Source organism: Prinia subflava, chromosome 18 (genome assembly GCF_021018805.1).
Source record: "Prinia subflava isolate CZ2003 ecotype Zambia chromosome 18, Cam_Psub_1.2, whole genome shotgun sequence".
Lineage (NCBI taxonomy): Eukaryota > Metazoa > Chordata > Aves > Passeriformes > Cisticolidae > Prinia > Prinia subflava.
The window spans coordinates 3,474,278-3,496,563 of NC_086264.1; the positions used below are offsets into that span (position 1 = coordinate 3,474,278).

The following is a 22,286-nucleotide window of genomic DNA, read 5'->3' on the forward strand; positions in this document are numbered from 1 at the left end:
CCTCAAAAAGCAGAAGACTCTGAGAGCAAACTGCCTTCAGAGAGTCTGTTCCCATGGCAAGAAAAGGAAGACCATTTGCTCGTACTAAAACATGACCCTTCTTTATATTTGCAGATTTCATGGTAGTGAAGTAAAATGACACACACAATATAACCCATAAGCAGCTGGATCACTGACCTGACAGTCTCACATCTCTGCAAGCTGTCTGCAAGTTGTCTGTGAGTCCCATCATGTTTCACACTCCAAGCCCACGTGAACTATCTAGGGTTCCATGTTCAAGCAGTGTTCTCAACTAGAGCTTTTCTCCATAAATCTTTAAAGGTTTTACAATGGTCTAGCTAAACACTGCACTGATTTTATAGATGACAAAGTTCTTCACGCATGGGGGTGAATCAGTCTACACAAAGCTGCCTTACTCTGCTCCCACGGACAGGACACCTGAGTTCTGAGGCGAGCAGGTGCTCAAGGCTGCCTGTGGGCCATGAGTGAGGCAGAACCGAGATTTCCAGTGCTCAGAAATAAAGTTATGGATACACTCTCTGACACAAGCAGTGGCTCTTGCAGTCTGGACATGGAGAACACAGTTACTGCTACATTAAAAACCCCTCTAGACCTGCTCTGTTTTGTGAACCTGCCTAGTTAGTGAACTAACTGGGAGAACCTTCAAGATGTGTGCTATGTGCTGAACAGAGTCAGGAAGTGGATCATGTATATGCCATTTAGATCTGCCATTACACAACTATTTAAAAAGGAGGAACATACCTACATTTTAGACCCCAAGGAATAAAAGGAAAGGAGAAGTAAAATATTCCAATATTGTGGTGGAGATATACACAGCAGGTGACTGGGACTTTGTTTTCATGCAGGGAAAGTTCAGTAATGGCTCCACTGTCATATTGCTCCTTTGTTTTTTTGGTTTTTTTTTAATGAAAGCCGAGTATCTCTTATAATTTCATGATTCATCAAGTTGCAGGTTTAAGAAAAAATACATTAAATAGGCCATCACCCCCCCCCACCCCAACACGATCACTGATATTCTAGCCTCGGTGCAGCCTCTGCATTATAAGTCCCCATTTTCTCCACCTTTATAGCTGATCTCTCCTAACTTCAGGATTTGTATTTCTGATTTTCTGTTATTACCAGATTTTTCATCAGATATACCGTTTTACTGATGTACTGTTTTACATCAACCAGAAAATAACTGCTTGTGAGTATTTTACAGGTAGTAAAATTTGTTTTGTTTGTTTTTTAAGTAGTGCAAACACCTTTCTGTTCTGTTTGTCACACGGCCAAACACATGTTGCATTAAATAGTTGGGGTTTGCTGCACACTTGGCAGATGCAGGAGACCAAAGCATCTCTGCTCTGCCTGAACCAAAGGAGAGGTTTCACCTCAGTAAGGGAGAACAAAGTTTACTTAGGGTTTCATACCTTTAGTGAAAGACAACTCACAACCCTTCCTTTCTGGAAATTTATATAGCTTCTAGAAATGTCAGAATGTTGTTCTGCTCAGGTGAGGATTTAAATAAAAGAGAGGGGGCCTATTCACATATTAAAATTATCATTCAGTTGCTTGGAGGATCAGGCCTATGTTTTTAAGTAAGTTGTCAAAATCCGCTCTATTATTGAATTTCCTTGACCTACACTTAAATAAAAGGGGCTCCTTAACACGAAGACATGCTGGCATCTCACAGGAAAAACCCATTTGGTGCTAAGCCTGAGGTGAAAGGTGCTGTGAAACACTATAAGGGAGTAGAGGCACCTGGGGATTGGTGACAGGAGATCAGCCAGCCCTGTAGCCACTACACACTAACAAGTACAGCTCAGTGTGCACTGCTGAAACACTTATTTGCCAGCTATACCCAGGAATGGACCTCTGTCTTCACCAGGATGCCAAGACAAAGATTAGCAGTGTTAATCCCAGTGTAAAAAGAGGGCTCATTTTCTCTGACCTATGAATAATTCCAGCAATAATTCAACCTCTTACTTTAGAAAGAACAAGAACACATGGGTGGGGATGGGGTCCCCAAAGCCAAATAAAAACTCACCAGGTAACCTAAAAGCCTGTCATACTCTGAAAGTCACGGTGGCTTTTAGCAAATATATTATTTTTACTGAGGACCAGCAAAATCATGGTGGTCAGGGGCATCAAATGTATGTGCCCTTAACCTAGCTGCATTTTTTCTCAAAGAGATCACTAAATGTCTAAGAGACATAGACATATCTCACTGTAGGAATGCCCTCATTACCACAATGCTGCTGCTTATGTTATCCCTCTCACAGAACTCTCTTCCTTTCATCTGCACTGAAAATACCTTTCTCTCCAAGGGAAAACTGCAAATTAATCTCTGTATGCTGTTGAAGAACTGATCTGCTGTTAGTGAAAGGACAGCAGTGACCTCAGAAAGAAGACTGCTCATGCAAACAGCTTATCAGTGCTTTCCATATGTGACAGGTTGTCCTTTCACTACAGAAACATTTTCTTACTAAGAGTGTGGCAACATAATTAAGTTGAAACTAATTTGGTTACCAAAACATCATCCCGAAGATTTGCACTTCGGACCTCTCTGAAGTTTTTACTGAACCGATAGCTGTGTGATATCCACCTAAAACCTACGTGTTCAGTGGGAAAGGTTGTTTTGTTCAATTACCATTGTCAATGCCAAAAATCCAGCTTCGTTCATTCCCATAAGAGACTGATAGAGTGTGCCTTACCAGTTTTGGTCTTAGTGTACGTTTCCATTTGGTAAGGAGAAAAAAACCCCACTGAAGTACCACGTTTTTATTTGCACGGGGGGCGACCTCCCAAGGTGTGAAATCAGCCTGGGCACTGTGAATCAGGCAAATTCCCTGGTTTGTCAATGTCTATAGGGAAACCATACCTGGTCAGTACACTTCAGCAGTGGAGAAGTGTACATTTTAAATTACACTGCTGATGGTTTCCTGTCCAGACCCATCATCTTACCCCTTCTTTTCAGTCACCTTCACACCTCTGCATAGAGTATATATGGAGACACATCATTGGAATTCATACTTATCAATGCTTTTCACACGTATTTCCCAGATAAAAAGATTTTAAGGTTAGGTTTGTGAGGGATCTCTGGAGATCATCCAGTCAAACCCCTCTGCCAAGGCAGGGTCACCTCGAGCAGAGACACAGGAAGGATCCACGTTAGCTTGGAATGTCGGGAGACTCCACCACTCCACTGAGGTTTCCCTTCTGGAAGCACTCCACAGACCCAAGACGCTCCACAGCCCTGGGCGTGCAGAGCCCATTTTTACCATCGCGATCATTACTACACTGTCTCCACACCGCTTTGCTCCCCGCAGACTCCTTCCCGAGAGCATGTCCCGGTCCACGATGGGTCGGCGGAGCACAATCGGCGCCGTGAGGGCGGCGAGGGGCCAGGCTGAGGGGAGGTCTGCGACGTGCGTGAGCCCCCGGGCACGGCCCCTCATCGCCTCCCGCCATTTCCCCGCAGGCAGCGCGCGGCGTCCCAAGAGCGGGAAACCGCGGGGGGTGCTGCCCGTGAGGGCGGGGCGAGTGGCGGTCTCGCGCCGCGCCTCGCTCCCGCGGCACGTGCAGGGCGGGCCGCACTTCCGGCCGGGAGGGCGCTTGTAGGAGGGGCGGGGTCACGCTTGCGCCGTGAGGCCGCGCGCCGGCGGGGCGGCCGCTCCCGGCACAGCGCGCGGCGTCCCCTCGGCCGCCCGGTACTGTGGCTGCTCCTTCCTCCTTTCTCCTCCTCCTCCTTCTTCCTCCTCCTCTTCCCCTTCAGGAGCCGGCAGCGGGCGAAGAGAAGCGGGTTCCGCGGCCGGCATGTGAAGTGGGGCACCTCCTCGCCGCCGCTTGCGTCCGGTTTCTCCTCGGTTCTTCCTGGGGCTCCGCTCGCCATGAAGAAGTTTTCTCGCATGCCCAAGTCCGAGGGGAGCGGCGGCGGCGGCGGCGGCGGCGGCGGGACGGCGTGCGGTGGCTCCGGGAGTGGCGTGGTCCTGGGCAGGGCGCTGGCGGTGGGGCGGTACCAGGTGACCCCCGAGGAGCCGCTTGCCGAAGGTAAGAACGGGCCAGGGGCAGTGGAGACGGGCCGGAGCCAGGCCCTCCCGGCCCCGCAGAGTCGCGTACTCCTGGTGAGCCGGTTGTGGGGCTTTGGGCTGTGCTGCTTCGGCCGCTCCCTGGGCCAGGGGCTCGTTGGGGCGCTCAGAGTTCCTCGGCTTGCTGCCTTGGGTGAGTGAGGCGGGGTGAGATGTCCCCGGCGTCTCTGTCAGCTTGCGTCTTTTGCTTTTGCCCACTAATCTGAAAGGATAAAAACCCCACAAAACCCCGACAGAATAAAATTCCTGGTCTTTCTTGGTGTAAGGCAGCAGATTGGTGTCACGGTCACGACTGGAGGTGCAGTGCTGGCAGGTTGTGCTGTAGAGCCTCCCCTCGCTGCAGGGCGCAGGACTTGTGCTTCTTGTGATGAACCTGCGCTTTGTGTCGTCGGACTTTCACTGGGGCCGAAGGAGGAGTTGTGTGAATTCTTGTAGCCATATGACTTGCTTAACTTTCTTAGCTCTACTGCTTCCCTAGGTGCTGGCATGGGACACTATCAAAAGAGCAATTTTTGAGTTTTGCTCTGTGTGTATGAAACAGTGTGGTGTTCATCTCTCAGAGCTGGTAATTGATGTGATGTGTAAAGTGTAATTCACTTCCCAGGTCACTGAGCTCAGGGCTAGTCCTGTATATTTCACAGTTACTAATGTTTACAGCACACTGCTTCAGATGTTGTGGGTAAAATAATCCATCTCTGTCACTTCTGTCTGTGTGTTGCTTAGTCTATGCGTAAGTATATTTATGCATAAATATACTAGTAAACTTTCACTAATCATGTGCATTTCTTGGTGGAGATTTAAGATATGGTTTTAACAAGTGCATGAGGAAAATGTTGCTAATTGAAATGGGAACATATAAGTAGCACTTACATTTTCATTGCTGTCTAGAAATGATTTTCATAGAAAAGTGGTTTTGGTACTCAGTATTTAGAATGCAGTATTTTGTATTTGGGGTGTGAAGCTGGTGTCAGGAATTAGCCAACTGCATACCTGGTTGCCTAAAGTCTGGCTGGTCCTTGCTGGGAACTACTTCCAAGTCATTATGGTCTGACAGAAGATCATGTCTTGGCAGGACTGATGGCAAGATAGAGACTTAAAAAAAAAGCCAATAGGCTCTTGAACAAATTGAGGAGTTAACACAGAGAACATGTAGTGGAAAGGAGAGAAATTGCATAGTGCTTTGTTTAGTGTAGCACATCATTAAAAGTTTTCTCATAATGTTCTGTGTTTATAGTCACTGCAGATGATGTTTTTTCTGTAGCTGGCAGAAACAAATTGATAGCCCTTAAGGGCTTGGGGGCAGGGGAACTCCAGATTTTAACATGTGACTGGTGTGTGAATTAACTTCCTACTTTTGAATCTGAAAGATGTTTTCTATTGCTTTTTTTCTTCTTTTTATGTAACTTGTTGAATATGGATGCTTAGGACGAGAACTGATAAAGATTGGGACAGTGCAAATCTGCCACATCTTGAGAAAAGTCTCCAAGCTACCCCTGGAGTGGGTCAGTAGGGAGGACACAAAGGGGCCTGGAGGATAAGAAAATAACAGGTTGAAGTTCAGGGTTGGGAAAATAGGGACCTGAGGGAGGACAGGCCAGTTTCTCACAGCTCTTCTGACTGTCAGGGAACAGCTGGGCTATAACAGGGTGTGTGTGTGCCAGAGGTGTGTGTCCCATGCCACCGGGGGCAAAAGAGCACTCTGATTGAGTGTCCCAGTGGCACGTGGGTGCTCCCAACTGACACAAGGGTTTGTGGATCAAGAGATAGCTTTTTATCCAGGAATAACTTGTTGACAATCAATCCCTTGCATCAGTAACAATTAATAGTAAGAATTGTGTGTTACTGCTGTTACATTAGTCATATTGCTACCTGTAATTAATGCTGAACACTTTACAAATCTCCTGCTTAATAAGCTTTCTCTTGGGAGGGGAGAGGAGAAAACTTTTTTCCTGTCCTCTTTGCACAAGGCATTTTTTTCTTTCAGTTTCCGAAACCCAGTTTAACTGAGGCTTGTAAACTTTTCAGGTAGTTCCTATTACTCAATGCTGATGAAATAGCATTTAAGATGCTAATATCCAAGTTAGAGCTTGTGTTATGAAGCATTAATGATAGATTAAGTTAATGAATCTAAAGAACATAACAAATCTATTTAAGAGGAGATATACAGTCTGTTCTGTATATCTCCTCTTAAAAAGATTTGTTAATAGGTCAGTGTTCTGTTAGTGGAGGTGAGGTATACTGTATTTTTGTTAGCTATTAGACTTAATAGCATTAGTTTTATGCAAGCTATTTAACCCCCATCCTCTGCAGATTTTGCTGTGAGTAGTCTAAGGAAGGTAGCTCCTGGCATTGTAGAGGATTGAGGCTCCAGGTAAGTGGAGGACTAGCAGTAGTGATATTGAAAAGCTTAGGTTGTAATGACCTTCCTGGGCTGCAGTGAGGGATCTTTGGGTACATTTCCCATATTGATCCAAGCGTTGCCCTCAAGATGCTTTTCTGTAGTCTTTGACAAAATGGTTTTATTACAGTGTTCTAATGGCAGAAGTATGGAGCATTATAATCCAGTTGTTTTGAATAAAGTATAATGCTATCTAAAGGAAATACATCTTTTTGACTAAAGAAGGTGTAAAGTTGAAGAGCTTTAGTTATTAAGCTGCTAGATGGTTTCTTTTGTTCTAAACACATCTATTCTGTGGTGACTTCTTGGCCTCCATAACCTAGTGGTCAATAGGTTGTTGGATGGAGCTATGTGTTTTCACTTTTTATTTCTCAGAGATGGGGGGAAAAGCAGTTAATTTGGTTTCAGGTTTGATGTAGAAAATTAATTCCTGTCCATTTTCAGAGCAAGGTAGAAATACGTGGAATAAATGACTGATACAGAGTGAAGGCCTTGTCTTTCTTTTTATTGAACCAGAGTATTTGCAATGCAGCTGAAATTGGAAAATGAAATTTAATAAAAATATGGGGGGTTCTCTGTTGAAAGTGGTGCATGGGGAACTCCAGTTATGGGAAGGAACTCCAGTATTGAAAAAGACTTTACAGAAATTGCAGTGAATTGGAAGTAGCCAGGTATGAAACATGCTTTCAATTTTATCTCAAATGTCAATGCAAAACAGTTTGTTATGAAGAATGAAAAGGAAAGTGAAAATTAGCAAGTTCTTAAAGTGTTTTTGTCTTACATGGGGAGGAGATGGAAAGTTGTGGCTTGACATAGTGATAGTACTTAGTTGTTTGCCTTGACTTGAACTTCACTAAGTCCTTTTTGCTTAATAACTGCAGTTAGTGATTTTTCTGCCTGCTTTAAAGGTAGGCATCAGAAGATGCTCATTTGTCTTGCTGTCTTGATTGCTTGGCAGGGTTTGAGATGTTTAAACTGAATAAATAAAGATTTTGCCAGGTTCTAAGTTGTCTTTGTACCACTAGCAGACCAAAGAGGTTATAGGAAGTGTTGTAATTGAGTATATGGGTATGTTTTTAACAAGTGCAGATGAAGCAAGAAAGAGGCAATTACAGCTGTTTAAAAAAAAAGGGCAGTGGACTCTGCAACTTCCTTCTCAAAGTCGACTGGCTTGGTTTAGAAGCTGATTTGTGGACAGGGAAAGATGGTCATTTGCTCTTTGTTTTCATTCAGAATTGGTTAATGGAGTCGTGGGGCATATGCTGTTGCATTTTACAAAAATAGAACAGTGCTGTCAAGTGTTCCCCCCAGAGCAGTACACACTCTTGCCAGCCAGTGGACTGCTGAGGAGTGTGGAGGTCAGATGCCAGGCATCTTGAAGGAGAGAGAAGTGGGTAGTTCTGTGTGCCCCTTGCTGTCAGAGATACCCAGAGGGGGATGTAAAGTAGCTCTTCTACTCTGGACAGGAAAGACTGAACATGACACATTACTGGTCTCGTGCTGAGACTTTCCTTTGCCCTGGTGTATGTGGAAAGAAGCTGTGTGATAGTGGGTACAGTGGTTTATTTTTTATCATCCAGGCTGATAAAACATTGAGTCTAGAGCTGTGTGGTGTTGAGCCTCTGCTGCTGTATCTGAGGAGGTCGTTGCTTTTCTAAGTGACCTTGTGTCTAGGACTAGAGAGGCAGGGAAAAAGCCACTCAAGTGGTGTAAAGCTCATTTGTTAGGTGCTTCATTAAGTACTTTTAAGTTCATTAGTTCATGTTTGTATAATAGAATGTTTGCTTTGTTTGGTAAATATGATGGTTCAAGCATAGTTTTCTGTGAAAAGGGGCCTCTCAATAGGGAAAGAAAGCAAAAAAAGCTTGATAAAACTGGAAATGGCATGATCACTTTTATGATTTTTTTTACAGTGCAACTTCTTGGAGTCATTACTGGCGAACCAGTTATAAGGCCCCAGCCCACTAGACAGGTTTAGGGGAAGGTAGCTTGATTCCTTCTGGGTGGTATGCAGAGAAGCAACCAAATTCTCAGGAGGTTCGATAACAAACTGGTCATTAACCCAGAGAGCATCAGTGGCTTTCTCCCCATTTACCCATCCTGGAGGTCAGCTTGACTTTCTCCTGGACAAAACCCTTCAACAGGTCTGGATTAACACAGGCCATGGGTCAATCACTGCCATTTTGGGGCAGGGAGAGGGGTCAGTCATCACCATTTTGGGTAAGGGAGGGAGTCAGTCACTGCCATTTTGGGGGAGGGGGCAAGGAGGAGATCAATCATTGCCATTGTGATGTGGACCAGAGGCTGACAGAGTCTCAAAGGGGCAGGGAGATGGCAGTGACTGCCCCAGTTGTGCAGAGCTCATCCTCTTACCCCACACGCTTCCCACCGACCTGGTTATTTTGAGCCAGTCAACCATTCCTTCAGTCTTATACCAGTGAAGGAATGAGTTTCTTGTGAGTTCTACTGTCCTACTTTAATTGTATGTAATCTTTGCATGTAATCAAGTACTTGATAACTCTATGATTTGGTTTGCCTCTTATATTCATACTGTTCTAGTCGAGGCTGAAGAAAAATGTCACCTTAATGAAGAGGAATCCAGGTCCTGTTTTGTGAGCTCTTGTGCTGTACGTTTGTACATAGTCATACTGTTTATTTAAGTTCTTCCAAACCTCTCTTGAAATTAGGGTAGTCTTGAATCTTCTGTTGTGGTTTTTGGTTTTTTTCTACCTTATGTCTCAGCAATAGCAGTTCAGTTTTTAATCCAAATAAACAATTTTGTGTTGTGCATAAGATTGTCTTTGCTTTTGTCAACCCCCACCTCAATTAACCTCTCAATACCATCATTTTTGGTCCCTAGACTAAGATATTGTGAGGATTTGCAGCTCCAGCAGCTGCTGTAAATTTGGAAGCAGGCTGGTGTATAGCTGACACTGCTTCATCTCCTCTCAAGGTGGTGCTTGTTTGTTTTTCTTTGTTCTGGAGAGATACATACAGAGAGGTACCATTGTAATGATTCTGTGAACTTTAGTACTTCCAAGTGTTTCAACGTGGTGTGGCCCCAGTTTTTAACTCTGGGAGAGCTTATTTCTGTGGCAGATGTTATGAATATACCTAGTGCAATGTAACTTTGTTGTGACTTTGATGTGCTAGTCTTCTCCTATGGGACAAGATGACATGTACAGTACTGGTTTCATTAATTGGGTTATTGCATGTGACTTGCTGCTCTGTGGAAGCTGTTGTTTTATTTTCAGTTGTAATCTAATTCAGTTGTTTAGGTGGATTATCAGCTGGGAGACTGTCTGGAAAGCTAACTTGTAGAATTTGAGTTGGGTTTGGTCATGTCGACTTTTTTCCAGAGTGTAACATTTCTGAATCTGTTTGCACATGACTGTAAAGGTCAAGCCTGTTATTCTGTCTGAAACAGTTTTGTTTTGCTAATATTGGTGTAGTAGATACGATTTGTTCCAGTTCAAGATATAAGGGAGAAAAAGCAGAGTGAGTACTTGAAACTGATTTTTGGCTGAAAATATAATGCAGTACAGGAAGCTCTTCTATGCTCCCCAAAATAGTCACACCTGCCTTACATCAAGTGTACCTGCAGACTGGCAAGTGCTGAGATCCTAGACCAGTTTTTGATTGTGGGTGGTGAAAGATGGGGAGCCTGTGCTGTCCTATGTGGGGATTTTCTTGGGATTTCCTGAGCCTCATGAAGGCAGCTCACAGTGTGAAAAAAGAGCGTTGTTTGGCTAGCGCAGCGTGTAACTGCGTTCTGTGTAATGTGCAGGCAAACCAAAAGCAGTTTGGGGATTTGTATGTGATCCTTGTCTTCAACCAATATGCAGGTAAATGTCTATTTTCATATAACATAGCACACAAGATGAAAGCTCTAACTCAGTTCAGTCAGTCACACATCTGGTGTGCTGACCACTGTGGTGACACTTGGGCAGAACAGTTGCTCTTGCTGTGCTCTCCAGAACTGCTGTGTGCCTCTGGGACATGGGTGGAGAAATGAACAGGTTGGGAAACATCTGTAGGCTGACAAAGGCATCTATTGTACAGCTAGGGCCAAGTTCAGCTCTTAGGACACGTGATCTAATGCTCTTTGATTATCCAGTTATTAGTCCTTGCATGCCCTGCAGGCACTCCTTCCTGCATCGTGTGTATTATGGACGGGTCGTGTTACACCTCTGTTAACTGCACATAGTTATGTTCTTTTTCAAGGATGTTATCCCTATAATTTTTGTGTGGCCAGAAGCAGTTAAATAAAGAGGAAGTACTTGGGAATCTAGTAATCCTGAGCTAAGTTTTCAGGCTAGTGGTTGAGAGTCAGATGGTTACAGAAGGAATTTGATTTGTAGCAATATCATGTAAATATCACACACAAACTCAACCCATCTTTCCTTTGCCAAATTTTGAGGAAAGACAGATGTGCCAATGCATGTGCCATCTACTTGCCTTTCTCCTTATAGATGCATTTTGTTATAGTATGCTAATGTTACGGTAGTCATGTGTGCAGATGTGTTGCAGGAAAAAGCGCTTGGACACCCTCACAGGATAAGGCAGCATGGAAGAATGGAGGTTATGTCAGCTGTGTCTGAGAAGGACATGGCATAGCTTTAAAAGAAGCTATGCAGGATCTTAAAGGTTTTTTGGAATGCTTTACTGATTTACCTGAAAAATTATTTTTTCTTTTTTTGTTAAGTCTCAGTGATTTGCATATCAGCATGAAAAAGAAAAAATTGTTGGATAAAAGCAGTAGAATTCTTTTTCAGACATACATTAACTAGGAACCAGTAATTGTGGGAAGAGGGTATGTATTTCTCTGGGCTGTTGTTAGTGTAGTAGCAGAGCTGTTAGTCACTAACCCGTATGTTACCCACGGGGAAGGGATTCTCCAGTGGTTCTGTGTATGGAGAACTGAAGTTAACATCAGGGATGGGGATCAGTGTCTAGTGATCAGCACAGTCACTGGCCTGCTTGGCTTTTGCAGCAGGTAAGAATGAGCATGTTCTATTGCATAAGCAACTGTGTGAGCTCAGCTGCCTTTCCAGCTGTAGATGTTGGTTTGCTCTGTAAATGTGTACATTTGATGGGTGTCTCATTTGCAGCTGAATAGATGTCACCTCTGGTTCAGAGGGGAGGTGTTGGAGGTGCTCAGGTTGTGCCACATATCTCTGGCATTTCTTTGGTTTACAGTGTTTTGTTTGTCTTCATTCTTCTAATTCCTTAACTCTGGGCTATATTTTACTTGCTGTAGCTATTTTTTGCCTCTGTAATATCCTAGCTAAGCAGGCTGCCACAGTCAAAGGAATTGGTGTTTGTAAGCTGAGCAGTGTTAACTGACACTATGAATGCTCTGTGCCTGCCAAAGGGCAATGTGAGAGTTGAGTGACAGCTTGGGGACTAACTCAGAGCACAGGTAGGGTCCATCTCTTGCCTGATTGTAACTTGATTGCTTCAGATGCTGTTGTTTTCCTAAGAAACTGTTAGATTTGCAAACATCTATTATGAAATGGAAAGTTTTCCTCATTTGTGTTCATAGGCTTAGTTTAAAAACTGTTAATGTGCTGGATGAACAGCTGTTTCCTGATGTGTTTGGGATATTTGCCTATTAGTGATGCATGAAGATGGCAGTCTGAAGGTAGTTGGCAGGTCCCAGTGATGCCAAGCATCAGTGCACTGGTGCAGGTCACGTCATCTCTGTTGTTGCGCTGCTGCAGAAACAACTTGTACGTTTTCTCCTCCAGTGGATGGAGGCATGTGGTGATTGTGAAACTGCTGCCCTCCTCCAAGGAGAGAGTCTGTGTTTCTCTGCATCATTGTCTAGCTGCTGACAAGAAAGGAGCATGAATTCCTCTTTTGCTTTCCTTGTTGTCTTGGGAATGGACTTCAGTGTCTTTCAGTGTTTGTCTCCTGGTTACAAAGGTAGGAACCTTTGCCTTCCTTTCCACATTTGCACGTTTCTTGCTCATGCTTGTCTAGGTTGGTTACTTTTTTCTAGTTCCAGTGGGATGTCTTGGATATGAGTGGATTCATCTGTGAAACTGGGTCTCTGAACAGAGGCAGGGTGGAGGAAAATAGAAAAGTGAAGGTTGCCAACTGGAAATAAAAAACCCTAGCTTTGATCCTAGGGAACTTTTTCAGTGAAATAGGGAATACTTATTTTAGTTTGATAGCAGAAAACATGCTGCTTTGTCCTTGAGCATCAGGTGTTAAAGCACTCCTGTCTAGAAGAACTGAAAATTGGCAGACTTGGAGTAGTCTCGCTTTAAAGGTAGAAGAAACTTCCCTGAATCTTGCTGGTCATTAGATCTACTTTTGCTTCTGAGGCTAGTGGTGAAAGTACTGAAGAAGTTATGGAGACTCAAGTGAAGGTGAGCATCTCTGAGCAGTCCTTATCTTGCTCTTCAAGAGGTGTCAAAACGGGTATTGCGGTGAAGAGCATCCCATCATTCTTGGGAGATTCATTACTCCGCAGATGGAGAAGCAAAGATGAAGGGATTTGATCCTAGTCATGAGTCTGTACAAGAGATACAGGCAGTTTGGAACATCCTGGCTCTGGGATGGGTTCTTTCTCATCCCTTCTGTAACATGCTGTGCCTTAATTGCCACACGCAAAACTAAGATAGGAATTCTTACATTACTGAGGATTTTGAGAGACTTTTATTCAGTCGTGTATATTGGGTTTCCTTCCAAACTTGCATGTTATTTTAATGGGTGGATTTGTTCCTGTGGTGCCTAGAAACTTCAATAGGCAAGTCTCTGCCAATTATGTACCAAAATATAGGCATGGTCTAATTCCTGGTTTATTTCAGTTCTGTTGTACTGACTCATTTTTAAATTTTTTTTACTCTGGCTGTGATTTTTATCTGTGCATCTTGTCTTTCGGTAGCAGTTGTAATGAGTAATTGTTGCAGCGTTTTTGTTTTCTATGAAACAAAAACAGCTTTGGAAGTCAGTGATTAATATGACATTTTCTTATGTTCTTTTGCAATTCCTGCAGGTTGAAAAACTGAACATGCTTTTATTTAGAGAACTTGCATATAAGTATGAAAGTGGTGCAGAGCAAATAGATCATTAAAGAATGTAAGGCACTAAATTGTACTCTGCTGACATTGATGTATAAGAACCTGACCTGAATACAATGTGTGTACATGAGACTAGAATAGGAAGAGTGAATGTAATTTAGTGTGTCAGCATTAGATATGCGACCAGTTCTGGTTTGTGTGTGATGTACAGGAAAATAAATTGTTTGGAGAAAAACAAATGAAATAATTGCATCCTTTGAGCTTTGCTGTGTCTCTGTAGAGCTCAGTAGCACAGTCTGCATCTATAGAGTTGAGACTTTCAACTTGCAGTGATTTTAGATGGATTATCACTCGGCTTTTACTTCATGAGAACTTGTGTAAGCAACAAGAGGAGTATTTGGTCCCAGAATGAGCTATCCAGACTCTTCTTAGGCAATCTGAAGATAGAAAAGCAATTTTATGTTGTTTTGGCAACTCAAAAGGGAGCAGTGTGCTGCATCTTATTTCGTTTAGTCTTGTAGTCTTCAAGTTCCATTCATCTTCGTGTGACTTTACGGTATTATCCTCCCAGCTTTGTGCTTGCTTCAAATATTTGATTTCTCCATTAAACATTTTATGTTTTTCTTATGACTTGCTGTTTTGTTAAACTGACATCTAATTGTATAGCTTCATTTTAAGAGGAGGCTTTTGCTCAAGGACATCTTTGAATTTAGATAGTAGTTGGATCCTCAGACTTTTGTTTTCTGAGACTTTCCTAAACCTACGAGTTTCCAGATCAGTTCATTTAATAGACAACTGCCTTGTTCAGTTACTGTTGACTGGCTCCTTGAAACATGGGAGGTGTATGAGAGATATTAAATAATTTTAATAATCTTGACTCTGCTGTTTGGAATCCTGTTGCCATTGCAGCGTAGCTTGTTTATTTAAAATTATCAAGCTGCTTAGACTGTTATGAAATTTCAGTGTATCTTTTAAAATTGTTAAATGTTACACTTTGAACTTTGGAATCCCAAGCCACAGAAGTGCTGCAGAGTCTTGAGAGATGCTTTATATGCAATTTGAAGTATTAAAAGGAATTCAGCATTTACCAGATAGAGGTTCAGGAACTGCCTGTCCCCATGCAGGTGCCAAGGCAGTATTATGGTCTAAAATTGCTTAGAATTCTATTTATTGGTGTGAGCTGGTTGGATCTCAGATATTGTGCTCTTAAAATTTATTGGTCCCCTGTTGTTCTTATGCTAGGTAAGTCTGTATCTCTGCATATTCCTTTGGTATGCCAGAGTTTAAACATACAGCAGTATTTGCAGACAGGTAAAGACTATGAGTTGAGATAATGAAAATGCTTCTTAATTGTTCATATTGGGTGTTATAGCACTAATTCCAGTCAGTCAGTCTAATTCTAGTCATGCTCCTGGATGACTGGTCAGTGAATTATGCTCAGATGTGACGGTGAGTGAGACTGTAGTCTCTTCCTAGCAGTGAAGAGATGGGCTTCATCTTACTAATTTGTATGTGTAAGATGTCTTAGAAAAGGAGGAAACCAGAGAATATTCCTGCCTCAGTTTGAAGTGCTGCTGGTGTTACAAACAGCTTGGTTTGTGTCTGCACGGCCTGGTGGCTCTTGTCTTTGTGTGACAGCCAGAAGTGGCAGTGGTCCAGGACGCCATGAACCAGCCGCTGGACTGGAGCTGAACACTGTGTGCAGGGCCTTGTTCCCATGCCATGGCGGCTCAGGGGGTATTCAGTGCAGTTAGTCATGAGGGAGATTGGAGAGCACTGCTTTGCTTTGCATTCCTGGCCTTCCACATTGAAATCACAATTAAAGCAGTAATTTCAAGGAAAATGAAAGACCAACTACAGAACAAGTAAGAGTTTGGTAGAAATAAGGCATTTGTTTTCTTAACTGGTTGGTAACTATATGGTATGACAAGTAAGTTCAGTTTCAAAAAAATCATGGTATTTGCATATTGGCTGTATAATATCTACCTATTGATTTAACTAATTTGAAACTATATTTGATTTTTTGATTATACTGGACCTAAAATCAAACTTTATTAAAAAAAGTAGCGAATGACATTTGAATTTCATCTATAAAATAAAAGGAATTCATGCTCTTAAGCCCACTGTTGTAAAATGGTGAACTCTGTGTTTGTCAAGCCCATATGCACAGATCGTGTAATTGTTGTGGTTTTTCAGCTCACTCTGTTTTCAGGTCAGACCAAACTACCACTGGAGCTAAGATCAGTGAACAAAGATACGAGATGGGGAAGACATGTAAAAGATAAAACTGCTATTCAAAGTTTTAGGTTTGGGGATTTTTTTTGTAAACTGTGCTAGTGGATGCTCATTGTAGGTGTCTTATCAATGTCTTGGGTAAGTTGAAAAGCTCTCTTGTGAAAAGCACTGATGAGTAAGTAGAGGTTAACAATTTTCAGAGTCAATAAATTGAACTGTTGGTAATCTGCTGGTTATGTTCTATGGTCCTTTCCTTATAGACAGAAAGGAAGTGTTACTTGACTTAAATACAAGCTTCTGTTAAATATAGTTGTAGAGGTAAATGCATTAGTTTTTTCTCCAGTGAACAGGAAGAGATGGTGATGATATAATACATGAAAGTAGTACAGTGGTTAGGACTAACTCTCAAGCAGCTTGATTGAAGATGGAAGTACAGAGAGGTTTTCAGTCTTTTTCCAGCCAGAGTATGAGAAGGCATCAGCTTTACCCTAAGAAATAAAAGGTTTTGTCTTGGGTGCATAAGATGTATTCCTTGCAAGGTGTACCAAATACTTGGGTTTTTTGGTTTTGTTTAGGTTTTTTTTTTTTTAAGCATGTATTAAATGAGTTTTTTAGTCAATTTGCTTTCATCTTCCTTAAACTTAGATTATTGCAGGAATTGCAAGTATGTTAGTAAATTTATCTGTTTTAGGAAATGGGTATTTTTTGTTTCTCTAGCAGTCAAGTAGTCAAGGCTGTCAGGCAGAAGGTGCCATGGAAGCAGTCAGACATGGCTAGCAAGCCACCTGGACATGGAGAAGCAGGTGGGGTGATGATGGGCTGTTCTGCAGGACACAGAGCTCTCTGTTCCTTTTGCTGTTCACCAGGTCAAATCATAAGTATCTCTGTCATGGGTTGGCACTGGCCAGAAGCTAGTGCACCCATGAGTATGTGTTTTTCCTAACAACTACTGTGGCATGTGATCAAGAACAGAGCAGAGCAGGCCCAAAACTTAAAAAATAGAAAGAAAACTTTATTAAACTACATAAGAACAGAAATAGAAAAGAAAAAAACCCTAAACACACAAAATCAGAAATGAAAACCTCCTAGAACATTTCTTCTCCTCCCCCAATTTCCACTCTTCCGTGCTCAAACCAAACTTTGGGTTCTCAATCAAAACAATCACCACTCAAAAAAACTAATCTTCAATTCACCAAGGGAGAGAGGAGTCTCTCTCGCAGCATAGACTCCCCACAGAAAACACAGGTCCACCCTCCCGTGTTCTTATGTCACCCATGGCACCGACCGGAGAAGTCTGCTGTGGTGACACTCTCCTTTCTATGTCTAGCTCTCACCACTGTCCATAGGCCAAAGCTGCATATAGGTCTCTTTTAAGGATGCTTGGCTAAGTCTCATTTCAGCAGTCCCCCCCCATTTTCCCCTGGGGCTGAGGGTTCCAAGAATAGAGATCTTCATCCCTGAGGGCAGAGGACGCCACCACACTCTCTTCCTCTCTTCTCTGTTTGCTCCATTCTTACAGTGGCAGTCACTGCAGCAAGGTCGAGCCAATTGCATCTACTCAAATACAGTCTTTATGTTCAAGAGGATTCAGGTTCAGTCTATGGCTAACATTATGCAAGGAAAGTCCATCCCGAAAAGCCACTCCTCTTCATCTTTGCCTACCTAGAATTCCTTTCACTTTTCTTTGACGTCCCAGTCCGTCGTCCCGTCTTCCCCCCCCCGCCCTCCTTCTCCACTACCGGCTGCTGCCAATATTAATTCCGAAGCTCCGAATCGGCAATCTCTCCCTGGGGGCGGGAGAGAGAGGAGAACGGGGATGGGAGGCACCTCGCACCTCTACAGTTCTCTACCCTTCCATCTTGAGTAGGCTCTGCATGGCTCTTCCCCGCCCAGCCCTTCGAGCTGGGGGGAAGGGGAGAGATGTGTGCTCACCTTGCGACCAGAACCAAAGAGGCAAATCCCTCTGGTAGTCCTTGCTTTTAACTCCTTGTGTTCTTGGAGACGTGTCCAACCTCTCAGTGGCTGCTTCAGGTGCCAGCATAAAACCTGACCACTGATTGGTTTGACCACAACTTCCTGGAAAACTGACTTCCCCCTCAAACCAGGACAATCTCCTTGGGCATGTCTGGTGCATGAGTGTTAATAAATACAGAAACTTTTCACAAAAGTTGATAGCATACCTTAGTTCAGTTTTCCCAGCTCACTCAGCTTAAATATCTTGGATCCCCCAGGCAGTCTCTGGTGCTTCTGTCAGAGCTTTTTTGTGAGGTTGGCCTACAGCTGATGCTGGGAGAACTGGAATCCAAGCATACATGCCTTTGGCAAGGTAACAGTGTCATTAACAGAGGTGTACATGGCAGACCTGCCTGCTGTGGCTGCATGGTGATGTCCTGCTGGGATGTGATTCACAGCTGGTTTTTTTCCCAGTGCTGTGATAGGAGCGGATGCAGATTCCAGAGAAACAGTGCAACTTGTCTAAACTAGCCCTGATAGGCAGCTTGTTACATGGTGAGAATTTGTGTGGGCAGTGGGAAAGGGAGCAGTGGTATGTCCCTTGGAATGCATTGTCTGCATGCTTAAAATAAAGTGGAGAAATACTGAACTCTGAAATGTGTGTGTAGGAATGGAGTATTTCAGAAGTGGGGACCTATTTCTGTTCTTGGTTTGGGCAATGCTGAGCTCTTGAGCTTGGGAGCAGCATCTGTCAAATGTTCTTTTGGGTGGAGCTGTGTCTCAGAGCCTTGTGTTCGTGACTGATGCTTGTGGAGTAAGCCTCACTAAAAATATCCATGCCCATGTGCACGCACACAAAAGCATAGATGTAAACGTATAGAAAGGTGGAGGTGTATATATGTTTGGTGTTAGTTAACGCTGCCTTTATTCAGCAAGAAGGCCGCTTTTCATTGCTTTCCAGGCAGTGAGCACACACGCAGGTGTTATGGCTTGGCTTGGCAGCCTCACAGCGGGGCTAGGGGGCAGGTCACATATGACACCTTCCCACAGTCTGGAATGCTCAGGGCCGGTAGTGACTGGGGCACTGAGGCAGCGATGTTGGAGCAAGCAGAGTGTGGCAGTGTCCTGGCATGGTGAACACCGGATGCTCCTCAGCCCATAGTCTGGAAGCTGGCGTGTGGCATGAGGTACCCACCAGCTGCTGCAGGAATTTGTGTTGCACTGCTGGAAAACAGACCTAGTAATGAGACATGCCCTCATCTTTTCATGCAGAGATGCTTCAGGATTGGGAAGACAGAACTGTAGCTTCCTTCTCTGGTGGAACTTCTGACAAAACCTAAACATTTCATCAAAAAATTTCCATAAGGCTTGAAAAAGGCATTGTAAGTTTCTATTAAAGGGTACTCCTGCAACAATCACACGGTGTTTGGAATCTGCTAAGAAATTCAAATGTTTGAATTCTGTGCATTTTTAAAGGTTTTCTGTCAAAACCAGATAGAAAGCTGCACAGCTGCAAGAATTGAATTAACATTTTCTATGCAAAACTCAGATATTTCTTGTGTATGCTTTTAGTTTGCCACTCCTAAAAGTGCCTGCAGTACAGCACTGATGCTGGCTGACAAAAGGCAATGCCTCTGGGGGTAAGAACTGCTGTCCTTGTGTGGAGGAGGGAGGTTCTGAGAATTTGTACAAGTGAAATTATCCCAGTAGGATGCCGGTGGACAACATACAGAGTTACGGATGTTGTAGCAGCGTACCTCAAGAAAAAGGGAGCAGCAGGATGGAAGAGGGGGCTCTGTGGCACTGTAGCAGTGTATGAGGGTCGTGGAAGGACTCGAGGGCCAGAATCCCAGTGTGTGTTATACATGACATGAAGATGGGATCAAAACTGAGCTGCAGGAAACACCTCTTGGCATGGGTTTGCCAACTGTGGCAGAAAGTTGACTCCAAGTTCCTAGTAAAATGGCACATGGATATATTGTTTCATGCACTTTGCCAGTGTTCCATACGAAAGTGGATGGGAAATGAAGAGCTGTTTTTCTTGAGGCTGTGCTTTTTTTGTGGATATGGATTAGTTCTTTTTGGAATTTCCTCTTTATGTCCTTTGCTTTTGGACCCTGGTTTCTTTTGTGTCTGAGTGACATATGAGCTATAGAGGTCAGAGCTGGGGGGAGGGTGGATGTTTAGGGTTATTTTTGTGATTGGTTTGTTTTGGTGGGGATTGTTTATCTTTGTTTTGTTTTCCCCTGTGGAAGAAAGGTGCTTAAAACATTTGATAAGGTCTTACTGCTCTCCATCATTACAGACTTGCAGTAAGGTTTTATTTGTTCATATTGCTGGGAGCCTGTTTTGAGGCATTTGCGCTTAAACAGGTCTTCTTCTGTATTTTGAGTGGATTCATAGTCCATAAAGTGGTTCGCTCCAGTGCATTGGGTTTGCAACTGCAGTGCTTTGAAGACTTGCAGTTCTGGGAGGTGGGTCACTTCTGGAGTGGGTTGACTCTGGCTGCAGGTCAGCCTGATCTTGAAGATCTGTCTCTGGAATTAACAGGGAGCAGACATGTACAAGTGGTCCAGGCATCAAGATTCTCAGAGTAAGTTAGCAGTGAAAGTATTGTTAAGTGCAGAAGTTTATTGAGAACACAAATAAATGTACTGAAATTGTCATTGTATGGGAGAGTATCTGGAATGCCAAAAAGCCAGACCTGGTATTTTAAAGAAAATTAGCGTGTGAATGGATAGACATCTTGCTGCAAAACTGGGGAAAAAGAGGATTAGCAGAGTACGTGTGGATAGACAGGTCACAGGGAAATAATTGCACTTGAACCTGTTTCTCTAGCTTTGTGGAGAGGGACACAAGGCTATCTCCTTGACCAAGGTCATGTGAAGCTGAGAGCCTGCCTTGGCAGCTTGCTTCAAATTAGAAATAAACTTATTAGAAATAATCCTTTAGGTTGTTGTTGGGCTTTGTTAACAACAGCTTTACACTGAAACGGCTTTCCACAGGGACTGTAAATTCAGAGTGGAACTGTGCAGTAATGGAGGCAGTCATGCCTGGAACCCCTCTTAGGGCTCACAGCTCCAAAGCTTTGTGTCTTCAAAAACCATCTTCCTGAACCCAAAATTATACTGAATTGTTGAGGAAGTTCCTAAATACCTAACTGTCCACATTGTGTAGGCACACAAGAGCGACTAGGAACAAGTATTTGCATCTTGTTTCTTCTGTACATTTCAAAACCTGAAATGAACAGAAGAAACAAGATGTAAATGCAGTATCTGAAAATACACTTTTATGTAATCATTAGCTTTATCAAAACATATTTTTGAGTATTTATTTATCTGAATGGAAATGGATGCTAAAAACTCAGTCATCTCTCAAAAAAAGCCAAGTGTTAATGGATTTGTAAGGAACCATTTATAGTGTAGTAGCTGCCATTCCCGGTTCAGCTTTTGCAGATATGATTAGTGGTTGCTGTGTGGTACTGTAGAGGTAAAGTTCTTCTCTGCCAGAAGTTCTGTGCTGTCTGTCTGAGATTTGAATAAATAGTCAAGGGATTCACTACTTGGAGAAACAGCATTTGGTGCTTTTGTATGTTTCAAAAAAAAAAAATCTGTATGATTTTAAAAATGGTATTGGCTCTATATACATAATATGCATAACTTTATTCAGAATATCTTTGTTAATATTATTCTAGACTCTCTCCACAAAATGGCTCTTGGCAGTCTGAAAGATGATAAAGTTGCTGAAAGATTTTTCAGCCTTATTTTGTTCTACCTGAGTAAGCAAATAGGGTACTTAGAATTCTGACAGCTCCACTGTTTCCTGGTTGGAGTTTCAGGAATGTAACATGATAAACTGTAAATGGCATGTTGAGGCCTGTGAAATTAGTCAAGGTTGACCTTAAATACACATAGGAAAAAACCAAACACATGTGGCTGATGTAGAATTTCATTAAAAACAAACAAAATAACTAGCCCAGAAAAAAGTCCAAATCATTGCTGGTTAGCTGATAATAAGACCCCAAAAGTGCGTAGTTAAGGTGACAGAAAGACAGTTCAAAGAAAGAAAGGTAAGAAAGATGTGCAAGCTTTTTAGGGGGGTTAATTCTGCTAAGTATCTATTGGCTTATATAACTATAGATGCTGTAGAAAGGCTTCTTACTAAGCATTCCAGGGAAAAGTGCAATGTGGCTGTCCTTTGGAGGATTTAAACTTCGAGTGACTTTGGTGGAAATAAAAGACTGAAAGAGATGAAGCTCCTTTTTGTGCTGGAACACCAGACAGCAATTGAGCCCTACACAGCCCAGTGGGATGGAGGAGAGAACAGGAAGGGGAGCACTGAGAAAACCAGCGAGCTGATATCAGGACAGTTCACCTAATGGAGGCTTGGTCAGGGTTGTATCACTTGACTCTGGCTGGAAAGGGCTTTTATAGCGGTAGTATTTACTGGTGGAAAACCATTCAAGGTCAGGGATCTGCTGCTTGCCAAAACAGAACCAGGTCTGATTTTTTCAGTCCCCAGGATTCCACTGCTGGATGATATCGCCACCTAATGGCAAGAGCACCACTTGGCTGACGATTT

The 22,286-nt window shown here is 43.0% G+C and overlaps 1 protein-coding gene across 1 annotated transcript in view; it reads left to right on the forward strand.

Moving 5' to 3' along the window:
• The first annotated feature begins 3,047 nt into the window (after window positions 1-3,047).
• Window positions 3,048-22,286, forward strand: part of BMP2K (BMP2 inducible kinase) — a 50,532-nt gene continuing 31,293 nt past the window's right edge. The window contains exon 1 of the mRNA XM_063415279.1: window positions 3,048-4,050. Within this exon, the coding sequence (XP_063271349.1) occupies window positions 3,891-4,050 (160 nt within the window). The 5' untranslated portion in view covers window positions 3,048-3,890. The remainder of the gene's footprint in view (window positions 4,051-22,286) is intronic.